General features: G+C 40.7%; 1 protein-coding gene across 2 annotated transcripts; it reads left to right on the top strand.

The window, feature by feature from the left end:
• Window positions 1-6,785: 6,785 nt before the first annotated feature.
• LOC135947261 (zinc finger protein Gfi-1b-like) lies at window positions 6,786-14,270 on the top strand. Of its 2 annotated transcripts, XM_065496101.1 has the most exons (6): window positions 6,786-7,071; window positions 10,096-10,237; window positions 10,969-11,109; window positions 11,167-11,537; window positions 12,044-12,194; window positions 13,624-14,270. In XM_065496101.1, exons 1-6 carry the CDS (start codon window positions 7,030-7,032, stop codon window positions 13,851-13,853), a joined length of 1,077 nt encoding a protein of 358 aa, XP_065352173.1. In that variant the 5' UTR covers window positions 6,786-7,029; the 3' UTR covers window positions 13,854-14,270. The 2 variants fall into 2 exon arrangements, with proteins under 2 accessions (XP_065352173.1, XP_065352087.1); XM_065496015.1 differs by having other exon boundaries at window positions 6,787-7,071; window positions 10,969-11,537.
• Window positions 14,271-14,311: the final 41 nt, after the last annotated feature.

Here is a 14,311-nt window from a genome sequence, read left to right on the forward strand (position 1 = left end):
TGAAGCCAACAAAATTGCCGGCGATTAAAATGTGCGACAAATGAGCTGGCAAATAGGCCTGGCCGGATAAACAAGATGCAAATCCGCAGGTGCGTGCGTGTCGAGCCGGATTTGGCGATTCCGTTGTCGTCGCGCTGCTGCATGGTGGTTGCTGAGAAGAGAATAAAGAAAGTACCAGCAGCGCTGGCAGGACATGTGCTCAGGGATGGCCGTTGCCTGGACACCTGCAGCAGTCGTTCGTTGGGCCTGACCGCTCAACGACCACTGGCCACACTTCCAAATTAAACTGATGCACACGCGGACTCATCCCAGCGCGCTTATCTTGATTATTGGAAATGGTGTCCACGCCGAGGTAGCGCATTTATAATTCTCAGGGGAATTTTCACCTTTCCCTCTGCGCTGACGAAAATTATTACTTTCAGGTCGCGCTCGGACACGCATCCCGAGAGGATAATGTATGCGTGTCTTGAAATTATCGCGGCATCGATCGTACTAGGTTGATTTTGGCCGCGTCGATTAAATCGATAAAGACTGGCCATCAGCTTGGAAATTGATTCTGAACAGCCGATTAGCAGCACGCATAACTTTAGCGCCTCTAATGAGCTGCAATGTTTTCCGCCGGAATATATTACGGTGTATTAAGGTTTTACCAATTTTATGTGTTTAATGTATATAACATTCAGAATATAGATATATGGATTTAATTCGAAACACTTTTGGCGGTCACTATTTCTCCGATAGGAATGAGTTTCTGTAAAAATCATTTAAATATATTTAATGACAGCGAAAAATATTTATTTCTAACTACAAAAATGCTGTTTCCCCAATGCCCAGTGATATATTTATTATTTTATTTTAAAAGTTCTATAGGGTTGTATTTTTAAAACATAAAGTCACACACTTGAATAAATTACAACAACACCAAAAACATTTATGCAAAAAAACTGAATGCCAAATCCACTGCATTGTTTTTTTTAAAGATTAATTTATCGTTTTAACCTTCAATCATGCTGAATTAGGAAAATGTGTAAAATAAAACACCAATTGCAAATCATGCTCAAAATCCCAAACGAATCCGTCGGCTACACTGCTTCTGCTGCTCGTCGGAAACCCACACCTGGAGGATTTCCACGGTTTGCCGATCGAGAAACTCATCACATAATCAGCAAGTCAAATAGGCTATGTAGGCGGAAGTCAGCGAACAAAACAAACGGAACGAAATAGAGGGTCACTCTGTTTGGCCGCGGGTTGCAAGTGCGCGAGAGAGCGATTTGGTGCACTCGGAAAGCCCGCAGCAGCTGCAGCTCTTCCCTTTCGCCACCGTGCTCGGCGAGCGCGTTTACCATGCACTGCCCTTTTACCGTCGGAAAATCCATTTTTCATCAGGTGCTTTGTAGCAGCACACCCTGCTGAGGTGACACTGCAATGAAATTACCGGCTTGATAGCGGTCATGCATGATTTTGCCTCTGGACGGAACAAATGAACAGGAAAGAGAAAGGAAGTGGCGTAATGCATGTGACGCTTTTCGTCCTACGCGACAGCCGGTGGCACCAGTTCTAAAGTGTTTATTTAGTGAAAAATATATAAATATAAAATCTATACCGAAGGAATGGGAACAATTAGATCAAATTTTGGATTGGTGAGGAGAATGTTGTAGATTTGTGTTCTTCTTTGACACTCTCGATTCCTAAAAAATAGTTCATATTTTGTTGTAAGTCAACATTATGAGCCACCATTTTGTTTAATTAGAACATTATTCATCATATGTCAAGATCAAGATAGCAAAAATCAATTCATCAGAGTTTTAATTTTTCAAAGTGAAGCAACACGTCTTCTACGTCATAATCTGATTAAGCCATTTTTTATTCGGATTTCCCCAATGGAAAACAGACAAAAGGTTTAGCTATAGTTATATTTTCTTTTTATGTTCAAATTGTGAACAGTTTCCTTTTTATTTGTTGAAAAGTAGTCTGCCAAATAAAGTGCTGCGGCTGCACTGAATGGAAATAACCCTTTTTCCGCGTTTCTTTCTTGCTCCATCCTGTCGCCTCGAGCGAAATCCAAAATAATCGAAGCAATCCTGTCGCCGCTAGTGAGATTTGTTCGATAAATGCTGCGATAAAGACGGGAAATCAAGCACGTGTGCATGCTTCCCTTATAAATAAATGATAACTAGCTACCTCAGTCCGCATCCTCTGCTGGGCTGAAAATGCATGCGACTGCGACTTATCGGGGCTACCAATCGACTCATTGGCAGTGCCGCAGGAAAGCTGCTGCTGCTATTTTCTCGTCGGTATGGTGGTTGAGAAATTCCGGACAGTCGTTTTTGCTCCTGATTCGGATAAGTGGCCTCGCAGCGGGCGAATTCGCGAGCCGAAATGATTTAAACACCTTGGCTATTCTGTCAGATGCGGGTCCACCTGCCTGCTAGAAAAAACTGCGGCTGCTGCTGTGCTGATTAATTTTTTCTTTTAATTTTGCAACCATCTATATTATGGTAGTTTGTTCCGTATCACTGATATTTTATTTTGGTATAATTTGCAAACTGTTACTTAATTTCAATAAAAATATATTATTGTTAAATAATTTGCAGTCAGACGCTATGTATTTACGAATCCCACAAACTTTTTCATTGTCTAGAGGCGTTTACTTATTTAAAATGATGATGGGTTCTACACCATAAAATAAGAAAGTCATGCGGAAACTCAGCACAGCTCTACTTTTCTGGAAAAATTAAATACACAGTCATTGGTTCATTCAATATTGGTGTTATCATTTTATTTATGGTCGATGAGCTGTCGATTTCATTTGAATTAAGTATGGTTATTTTTGTGCTGATTTATTTTAGTTTTTAAGATTGAGCTCTTGCATACAGGAGAATAAACACTATGAAATGGTTATTTCCAAATTATTCACGGAAATTTTCAATAATACTGTGTCTGTTTGGAAATACCCTATACAGCTGGTCAGGAGAGGTCGAGACGAGTCTAACGGTGTTTATTTTTAGCAATTATTACAAAATTTGGAGCTGAAAGTTTTTGCAAAACACATAAATTTTAAAATCGTGCTTATTAAGTTTTGAAGTGGAATTTCTAGAAAACAATAAGAAATTGAAATTTTCCCACAAGTTCACACGTGCCATTGGACAACATTTAAGCACACTTTGAAAATTCCAAAATCCTGAGCTCATTTCCAAGATTTTAATTAGAAACAAAAATTGACAGTACTGACCTTTTACTTGTCCTCGGACCTGTGGCATTTCATCTTATCCGACGTGACACTCTTTAAAGTAACTGCTGAAGAAGGATCACAGGCACGACCTGAAATTTTTCACCAAAATTTCCGCTCTTTTCATTAAAAAAATTGATAACGTAAAACTCCATTGAGATCTTTAAAGTAAAATACGCAAATTTTATATATTTTTTAAAAAACATCGTCAAATTTGACATTTTTTAAAAACTGATAAATAATTTATTTTTATAAATTATGTTATTCTTCACATTACACCATCCACACAATTGATCAAGTTGAGTTGTTGTGTTTTTGCCCCGGGATTATTGAGAGTATAAAATTCGTTGAATTTCATCCATGAAATCGGAAACAAAAAATCACCAGCTGCAAGCAAAACAAAGCAAGCGAGCGAGTTTGATTGCCTCGCCAACCGAGTGAGTATATACATAGTCCATAAAACAGGAAAATGATTTATCAGCAGACGATTGTGGGGGCAACAGGGGTTGTTCTTTTGGCTCACTTTCGCTCTCCAGCGCACGAGGAAACGAATTTAGTTTCGGCTCGTGCGCCGGTGGCTTCTCTTTTGTGTGCGCCGTTGAAATTTCCGAGAGCCGGCCGTCCGCCCACCATATGGCGCGCATCCTTGCACCTTTACCTGAGCCGCCGTGCTGCGCGTCAGGCGGTGAATAACTGCACATCAACCCTTGCAAATTTCGCTCTCTATGCGCCGCAGCAGAGGCTGTTATTAACCGCGGATGAGCAACACGTTTTTTATGTATATTTTTTTGTTGTTGTCGATGAGCAGCTCCTCGTGCCACCAGCCCGCCCGCATCTCGCCGTCGTCATTATGTATCATTGACTGCGAGTCAGGGAGGCTTTAATGACACCGCAGCGCAGGGTGGAATTTACAGTTATACCTCATCTCAAGGGTAAATGTTAGAGCAGGGATGTTGCGAGACATTTACCCGTTGAGTGAATAATTTTTTTTAACAAAGGAATCCGTTGACATTCCTGATATTTTACAAGCAATTTTTTTATTTATTGAGAGATGAGGTTGAACTACTTGAAATAAATAAATTTGTTGCATTACAATCGTACAGTTACAACAGAAAAATAGAAAGACAACAATTTCAAAATAAAATTATGCAACCCTTAAAATCAAACCTCTAAAAATAATTCATTTGAATTCAGTTTAATTTGTTAGACATTGCTTGAAAATGAAATCAAAGGTGATTAGATGTTTAAAAGTTTATTTTTTATTTGTAATGATGCAAAAGTATTTTGAAAGAAAGCTAGTAATAAACTACACGAAAGTCGTTAAATTATTACTGAAAAATACTAATTTTTAAAAATTAATACGTTTTGTTTTTAATAATAATTCAATTTTAAATAAGTTAATAGCTTATTTAAATAAAATAAGACATTAATTTTTTAAAATTCATTATGAAAGTAAATGTATATAATAATTATAGGTTTAACGTTTTTCTATAGCAAAATGTCCAGAAGATAACTTTTCATTTAAGTAATTTTAATTTGAATATTCTCTACGACTCGGCACCTAAAGAGAGCACTTCTTTTTGCAAAAATTACAATTATTTGTTTTCAGTTACGATGCGTAGAAAAAACATCCAATTTATCCTACACAAATAGTGCGTGCGTGACCATTGCAAGGCCAATCGCAATAATAGCAATGTTACTTGCATGCGCACAAAAACGACACATTAGTTAGTTGCACAATCTTAAGAGGCTCAAGCGAAATCGGGTTCTGTTAATTTTACTCCGGCAGCACCGATGAGGGCGAATGACAGGCCTCAAATTCATGCATTGTGATTCGGAGGTGCGGAGAGTGGACAAAGGCCGCATGGCAAGGAAGTCAACCTTTAGTCACGGGCTGTTGGCCATCAGCATAAATGAATGTGAAATTACGCGGCTGGATTAGCGGCTGCCGAGAGGGAGGGAGCACGCGCGCGGCGTGCACGCGTCACTCTCGGCACACGCCGCGGCCAGGCAGCCAGCAAAGGTGTGTGTATACCTGCGCAGAAGGAGGAAGGTTGTACCTTTCGCAGCCTCCGAGCGAGGAGCACCTGCCTGCCATCAGCATAACAGGTGATGCCGCCGCCTGCTTCAGGGATAAGACCAGTTCCTTGCTCTTTAAACAAAATCTCAACCACATGCCTCCGCAGCGCGCAAGATTTTGCCCGACCGCCCGCCCGCCTGAAAATAATCCACTACCTGACGTGCAGTTGGCCAACAAGGAGTAGCAACACAAATCTTGGCAGACAAAAAACGCTGATGCAGCCAGCAACTTTAATGACCGACACAGCATGTGCCGCGCGCGAGCCTTGTTTGTCTGGCCCGAGAGAGTGATTTTCTTTTGATTTCCACCCTGCTTATGGGCGAATCAAAGTGGAAGGGTAGATTTTTTGTCGCTTAGGAATTTGATTCCATTTGTTATGGTAGAAGAAAAATTATTGAGCCGAGATTGCACTGAAACGTCATTACAAAATATCGGGAGTTTTTTTTCGGGGACATTTTCGAAGAAAAAGGTTGAAAATAAACAACGCTATGATCTAAAATGATTGGCAAACTGATAGCGTCAGAAATTGATCATTTTTAAACAATTAACATTATCATATCAGGATTAATCTACAATTAAAATTCAATAATTCAAAACTCGAAAAATAGAGCTTTAAAGTTAGTCTTTTTCATGGCCGATTGCGGTTTTCCTTGACGTTATCTATCTACCAGAAGCTCATAATTGCTTTTTAAAATCATGCAGTGAAACAGTGCTCGCCTTTTGCAAAGATCACAAATATTGAAGAAAATTTATTAAAAAATTTCATTTCACACTAGATGAATTTTTGGCTTTAATTCCATTCTAAAAACAAGTTAACCATTTAGCAACAGTAAGAAATTTTCTGGTTTTACTACAGGTATTACTCCTCTTTAATTTATTGTGTCTACCAACGAGTACTTTACAAAAACTTCCCAATAAGTTGACCAAATCGCTGTCATTATAGAAACAAAAGAGAAAATGTTCAGCTAGTTGCATCATATCTCTTGAACAATTTGAAATTATAAGAATTTTTTACTGACCAGTTATTGTTTCAGTTAAGTAAAAAATGCACTTGAGTCATCGTTCAATAAAATTAGTCTTTTCAAATGATGCCATCGTGAACACGTTTTTTCCTTTTTAGATTTTTTTCCACTACATAATGGTAAATTATTAAATCGTCAAGAGTAAAACATTGCACAAAAACGATTTACGAAACTCCCAATATTTCCGAATTGTTTCTGAATCATTTGTAAATCGTAGAAAAAGATAGGTTGTATTATCCAAGACGGACTTATTCCAATATATGGCCAATTTCAAACCACCGAAATTGAAACTGGTCTTTGGTTGAAGTTTCAGCTTTCAGTGGGCGTCGAGTGTCAAGTGCTCACTGAAAGCATGTTGTGGAGCCGCGTGTGCTGCCTGCCGGGCAGGGGCAGGCCGCCGTGCAACTCGATACACTCGGCGAGAGCAAAGCACAAGAGCCGCGTGTGAGGTAGGTAGGTGAAAAACAATATCCCCGCCACCGGCACAGCTCTTCACCTGGCTTCTGTCCAGGTAGGAGCCAATGAGTGCGCGCCGCCCTTGGCCCTGCCACCCCTGGACAAGCTCCTCCTTCTCACCCCGTCGACCCCACGGCCTGACCTCTCGTCTTTCGTCTCGTCAGTTACTCCGCAGACCTTGCAGCGACAACTGCCCTCCTCAGGTCCAACTTGCACACTCGATTTCGTTTCAGCGCGCTTGAATGAGGCATGGAAAGATCCCTTCGCCGCCTACCTGCCTAGAGGTAAGACACAATGAGTGTTTCGCTTGAAACCTGCAGTTCTATTGTATTTTTTCTAGCCCAAATTTTTTTAAATATCTTTGATGCACGAAATTTAAAAAGTAGAATTAACGGCTTGTTTTTAATTCATTCAAAATTAGCAATCAAGCATAAAATATTTGAATGTTCAATTTCCAATGGCTTGAAATATAAATTTTAAAATATTTGCTAACTTTTTAAAAGCAAGTTTAGCTTCGATTCTAGCAGATACTAAAATTTTGTCTTTATTTAATATCTGTGATGTGCAGCCCTACAATTTCTCTTTCACATTTGAGAAATAAAAATAGATCCTGTCAATCAGTACTGGCCATTTTCATAAATGATTTAGAACATACAGTAAATGAAAAAAATAATCCCGTTATTGATCGAAAAAGATTTGTGAAGTCTCATTCATAAACGAACGGAATCAAAATGAAATAGATCGATAATTCCATTTGAATCACTCGCCACAAATTTTGTCGTTATCCTTTTAACGTGATCTTCACCGAATTTTTCAAAGGATCGCCGCTTTTCTGTATAGCACATTGTCAGCGATGCAATTAAATTAAATCCTCTTCTTGGCACGGACCACCATTTAAAATTTTCGCTCAGCACCAGAAACGCAACATTCAACTCGTGCTTCTATTTAGAAAACCCCAACCTGCTCTGGGATTAGCTGATTGGCACACAAAGGGACGAAAATTTTATCTCAACCTCTGGTTCCCTTTGAAAACTGGACAAAAGTACAAATCGAGTGGAGAAGCGACGAATTTTCAAAGAGTTTAACGCTCACAATGGGAAGAAAGACCCCGACAGGCTGCGTGACTCGTGCAGTGTGTATGCCGAGAGCGCCAATTTTGCTCGCTACTTTCCTATTTCACCTGCCTCTTTCTTCCAGCGCGTCTGGAGCACCTTCTGTCTTTTTTAAAGAGCAGCTGTCTTTAACCTGATTTACCTACACCGCGCATACGACCTGCTGGCTGCAGGTATTAGCCTCTCTCAATCCGTCCGTCCGACCAGCAGCCTGCCGCCTGCCAGCCAGCCAGCCAAAATCCCCAATGCACGCGCGCTATCTCGCCGAAATATCTTCAAATCCAAACGCGCGGCACGAGCAGAGGAAAAAATTACGAGTGCCCGCAGGTCATAATTTCTGTTGCTCCGCAGATTGAGCAAAGGTGTGGTTTTTAAATCAGGTGCCCTCCGATTTGTGTATGTAATTTATTTTTATTATAGTCGATTTTGCGCGTGGTTGCGTCCGTTCGGTAATGAAATTATTTGTTTGCTCAGTGGAAAACTAAATTGGAGGTGCAAATTGAATATGTTATTTCATCTATATGCACAATTTAAAGTTTTTTGGGGGGATCAAAGGTACAAATGATGAAGAAGACCGATGAATTCAGATGAGGAATTTTGTTGGTGGAAAGGTTTACAGGTGTAATCCGATCGGACATTACTCAAATACCAGAAGTGAAATAGTTTTACAATAAAATGAATGACAAATTCTTCTGCTTAAATTGATCCTTTTGAATCGGGTTCTGTGCTATTACTGAATACTTATTTTAAAATAATCTTTCTACTGTTAATCAATAATGCAAAATTACAATAATTCAAACCACCGTTTTAACATATTATTCGTTTTAACATATTATTTTGAGTTTTGCCAACGCGTCGTCGGTTTACCTTCTCTGGAAATAAACAGCGCAATCAGTCAACATCCCCTCTCATTCGGTTTGAAGAAATTGCACTCGGCGTCTGCTGAGCATTCGCGAATTTGCATGCACCACGCATTTGCAAGTTGACACACGCAGTGACAATTCATACGACCTTTTTAGTCAATCGGCCTTACTGCGCCGCAGAATCGGGCCTCGCGATAACAACTGTGATTTTTCCCGCGCCAGACTGATGTATTATACATAAACGCGAGCGGCGCATAGAGAATAGAGACTTTCCGTCGTCCACATTTCCGTCGCATGCACATACATATTTAGGCAGAGCTCGTGAATTTTTAATAGGCAATCTGATAATTGCTCCGCTACACGTGTGGCATTTTTTCTCACTCGCTTGAATCGAAGCTCTTCGGCTCGTTAACTCGGTCGACCGCGGAGCATTACTTAGCGAGATTACTTTTCGCCGCCGCGACTATTGTGAATAATTCGCGGCCATGTCACTCACTCGGACCAAGTGCTCCTCTTAAATATTCTAGCAGGTTCCCTCGAAAGGCCTTTTGTATGCGCCGGCCGCTTATTATTTCTATTGACTTTCGCATGAGCCTGTTGCTGGTTTGATTTTTGTTGCCTGCTTTCACACACACGCGACGCAATATGTGTAATGCTGTGTCCTGTGTGTGTGTGTGTGTGTGTGTGAATCGTGCCGCTTAATATTTGATGAGGCTTTTCCGAATTGAACTCGCACGCTGTTGTCTTGTGCAACTGCTTGTCGCGGCGGCCGGGGTGCGGAAAACGAACGCACTCTGCTCTGCTCCGACACCGGTTTGATTTTTGTATCAGCAATCAGCAGCATTTGCAGCACCGGCAATCGGGGAATTTTCGGCGCGCACGTGATTGCACAATCAGTACGCGTTTCCCGACGACGAGGCAGCTCGGCGAAAACCAGAGCAACAGGCAATTATTTATTCATCGCTAATGTTTGTTTTTCTAACTCGACACTGCACCTAATAGCTCGTGAACCGCCCGCCCAATTCGGGTTTATGCAAATTCGGCGCGGCGGTTTCGCATGCCAATCATGCGGGTTGCATCCGAAATCGACGCACGCCCTGCCGATGATCCTCTTTGCCAATTTGACGGCAATATGCGTCCCCCATCAATCTCCCTTGCGCCGTTTGTTTGTCAGCCGGCGAAATTAATGGGAAACTGATTTCTTTCTGGAGCGCACAGCTGTTAGCTGGCCGAATTTCCGACGCTAATTTATTCCTTCCCAACGAATGCAAATATCGATCGTAATTAATGTGGATCACCTGACTAATTATGCGTGACGCATGTTTTGTTTCAGATGCCGCGATCGTTTTTAGTCAAAAGCAGCTACTCGTCAAGGGAAATGTCTCCACCGCTCACACCAAGCCCGACCAGCGTCATCCGAAGACACTCGCCCAGCGCCTTTTCGCCAGTCAATAAACTTAGATACACAGAATTAGGTTAGTATTCAATTATTGTTTAATACGTAGAAAAAGAATACAAAAAGTTTTGTAGTCCTAAGGTGTCAGTTGATTTCAAATCAATTTGATTAGCTATAATGCATTCTAGGACAAAAATACTTGATTAAACATATTTTTATCCAAAAATTTAATTAAAAAAAATCATTTTGTCAGCAACGCAACATCAAATATTTAAGAAAAATGTGCATTCAAAATTTTCTCTAAATTAATATCATGAGCTTAAAGGTATTGGTCCCTTTTACCCCCCAATTTTTTTACTTAAATAGCCAGTTTTAGGAGGTTTCCAGAAAATGAAATGTTGAATTTACTAGTTTGTCTACTTCGGTTTTTTTATTCCGATTTCTTAAGAAGATTATCTCGAAAATATTTCTATCTTTCAAAGCTTTTACGAAGTGAACTTGACCGTAGGAGGTCAGACAATTTCGAATTTAGGGGGCAAAATTTTCTCTATCATTTCGGCCACATTGTCGGTTTTAGTTGAATTGTAAACACGATTTAATTAAATTATAATTTAATATGTTGTTCCGTCAGTTTCTTTATGTAGAGAAAAATAAATTGATCATGCCAACAATACCCAAATCTCATTATTCGAATTATTAAAACCTCGTTGTTAGTTTTAATTGTGTGCGAATGAATCTAGTGATAAAATTTAATTTTGAATAGATGAAAATTACGGAATCGCTTCTAATATTCCTTGTCAACTGCTTCAGAATGCCGACAAACGAGAATCCTGCCAGAAACGCCGCCGCCACAAGTGTTCATTTGGCCGCCGCCGTCGAGGCTGTGCATGCCGTGTCCGTCCGTGGACAGCGTGCACACGCCGACCAGCCCCGAGCGAGCCACTGACGCAGGTGAGCCACCGCTAAAAATGGGCAAGACGAGTCGAGCATTGAAGTCTCCTCCGGCAGAAGACGCGCCACTCGACCTGTGTCTGAAGCCTGCCTTGGCCCGCCTGGCCGCCTCGGCGCCGCCACGCACCTCCCCTGGCCGCTCGAGCTACCCCATCTGGTCGCCGGCCAGCCAGTGCGAGCAGGAGGCGGCCAAGACCAACAACAACAACCACGCGAAGTCGGCCTACAAATGCGTACCTGCCGTGATCGTGTCGTCGGCGCGGCCGCCGTCGCCCTCCACCGAGCCGGACAGCACGGCCTTCCTCCCTCCCGTGTCCAGGTGGAGCCTGCCGTTCACCACCCCCATTCCTGCCCAGCAGCAACCCCCCTCAGTGGTGCAGCAACCACGAGTCGCGAGGCGAAGTGAGACCAATGAAAGATGTTTTCAGGTGAGAAACGAATAATTTCTAACGCTTGGTTATTTATTGTCTACCAATGTTTATTGGGATTTATTCAGGAGTAATTTGAATGATTGGTGTGAATATATATGTAACCTTAGGAAAAAATTAATAATTTTCTCTTTCTTTTGATTTGTGCCTTTTTGGCTTAAAATTTGGTTTAGTGCTTTTTTAAAGAGACCAATTGAACAATTTGCCTCCAGTTTTGTCACATGTGAATATTTTTTAGATTGGTTAGTACCTGTGCAGCATGGCCGATAGACTACAAATCTCAAATTTCATGATTATTTCTTCAATTAACAAATTTTCCAAAATCTTCATTTTGAAATGTTTGTATATGCGTTTGCTTATTAAATAATATTGTAATTCAAACCAATTTTTTTCATAGATCTAGGATGCATGGGCTTAATATAAATTTTGGATTATCTTGTTAAATTTTTTTTTGTGAGTAGGATAATTTATTCATTAAATTAAGACGGTACAATTCGCTGTTTTAGTGCAAGCAGTGCGGAAAGACGTTCAAGCGGTCGTCCACGCTGTCCACGCACCTGCTGATCCACTCGGACACGCGGCCCTACCCCTGCCATTACTGCGGGAAACGCTTCCACCAGAAGTCGGACATGAAAAAGCACACGTACATTCACACAGGTAAGAGATTTATAATGCTCTTTTGTGGAGGGAAAAATCGATAGCACGATTTCATGTGCAATTATCGTAATACACTACTTCCTCTTCGACGCTCTTTTTTTTTGTCAAAATTGAAGTGGCGGCGCTTTTGTGCGATACACGGCCGCAAAATCGTTTGTCAGAAACTTCTTTTCATCGCGGCAAGTGCAGAGCGGCGACTGTTGCTTTTTGATTGAAATGTGTTTTGACGTGTCGGCTCAATATTTTGATAGCCCTCGTCCGCGCGCGCACAATGAAAAGGGAAACCACATTGTGCATGCATAATAACTGATTCGAGCCTCGTGCAGCATTTGCTTATTGACAAACAGCAACAGGGCGCCGAGTTGATTGAGTGAGCGCTCCAATCAACTCGGGATTTTCATCATTTCACCACCACAAACTTCTTTTCCCCCAAAATTCGATTTGCTAAAAAGATGTAACGCGCAGAGCAAGAAATCGGTTTCAATTTACTGTCAATGCAGGGCCCGTCAAGCTCTACTTGCGTGAATAGGTGACAGCCCAAAGTGACATCTAAAAGAATTAATTTTCGACCCAACAACACCGCGCGAGACTCCACATTGATGTCGCCTCAGGCTGGAGAGCGTGTCATTAGCAATTAACGACTGTCGTTTCACCCTCCACCCCGACCGCGAAATCAATACGCTGCAAGTGAATATCAGATCACAAAATTAGCTGCTCAATATGCTTGGTATGCCATAAAATTAGTAAATTTACACGCAGCTTAAAGTTGTCCCACACATTATAAAAAAACAATTACAGTTATCAATTATTTATTTCAAAAATGTTACATGAGAATAATAAACAATTTGAGTATATATTTGGAGCACTAGAACAGGTTCAGTATTTTCAAAGATATCGGGAAGTAAAATATTATTTGATTTTTGAAATTGAAGTAAGACTACGTGATTTTTGGGCCTTCAGCATCATAAAAATCAAATATTTGTATTACAACCTTTAGGAAATTAAATGAATGAATTCCTGACCAATGGCATAATTTGTGAGAGATAGGAATATAAATAATGCCAGATGGAATATTTGGAAAGTGTTTTTCCTACTTTTATTGAGTGCAGTAAACACATTCTTTGCACGATTTTTGGTTTTCTTCCAATTACATCCAGATTTTTCTTCTTTAGTATTGACAAATTTGTATATCATATATGTTTAGATTTAGGGGGTAGCTTCCTGAAACCGCTATTGATCCTACGTGTTTATACTGTTTTTTCTTCGAGGAAATGCTTGGAAACTCGATCAAAATTAATTTCATAATTGTTTGAATCAGGAAATTTCTTTCGGAATTTTAAATCGAAAAAATGCACTAGCAATTGGTTGAAATGATTGGAAACCATTTTATGAATGTAATATACTCACCTTGTTTTGTGTCTGTTTGCAGGCGAGAAGCCGCACAAATGCGTTGTGTGCAGCAAAGCTTTCAGCCAGTCGTCCAACCTAATCACACACATGCGAAAGCACACGGGCTTCAAGCCATTCTCGTGCGGCCTGTGCGAGAAGGCGTTCCAGCGGAAGGTGGACCTGCGGAGGCACCGCGAAACGCAGCACCCCGCGGTCGCCCAGACGCCCCTGCCGCCGCCACCCAGTACCTACAGCCTCACTGCGCTCTGAGCAGCCATGTACCCACCCAACACACCGAGTCGCAATATTTTGTACAGCAAAGCTGGTTTTAAACCTTCAAAACATCAACGGAACACGAGTTGATCTCATTGTCAAATGTTTTGAAAGCATTTCTTCCTTCTTTCTAGTTTTGTGTTCACTCTATTTTATAATTTATTTCAAGCACCGATTTTATGTATTTGATTTTTAATTGTTGTAGCAGTTTTTTGAGGCAACAAAAATCTAAACAGCTAAGTAGACCAAAGATTTTGTGAAATGTACATGTACCATACAGATGTAATATAATCACTTAGATGAGAGATACGAAACAAAGTGTTCACACGCAGCAACCTAAGTGGTTCTCTTGATGTGCTTTGAGAGCCGTTAGATTTAATTTATCTGGCAATTGGAGAATAAAAAGTTATTGTTCAAAAACAAGAGTATGATTTAAAAAAGATTTCTGATATACC

This window comes from Cloeon dipterum, chromosome 1, assembly GCF_949628265.1.
Source record: "Cloeon dipterum chromosome 1, ieCloDipt1.1, whole genome shotgun sequence".
NCBI classification, from domain to species: domain Eukaryota; kingdom Metazoa; phylum Arthropoda; class Insecta; order Ephemeroptera; family Baetidae; genus Cloeon; species Cloeon dipterum.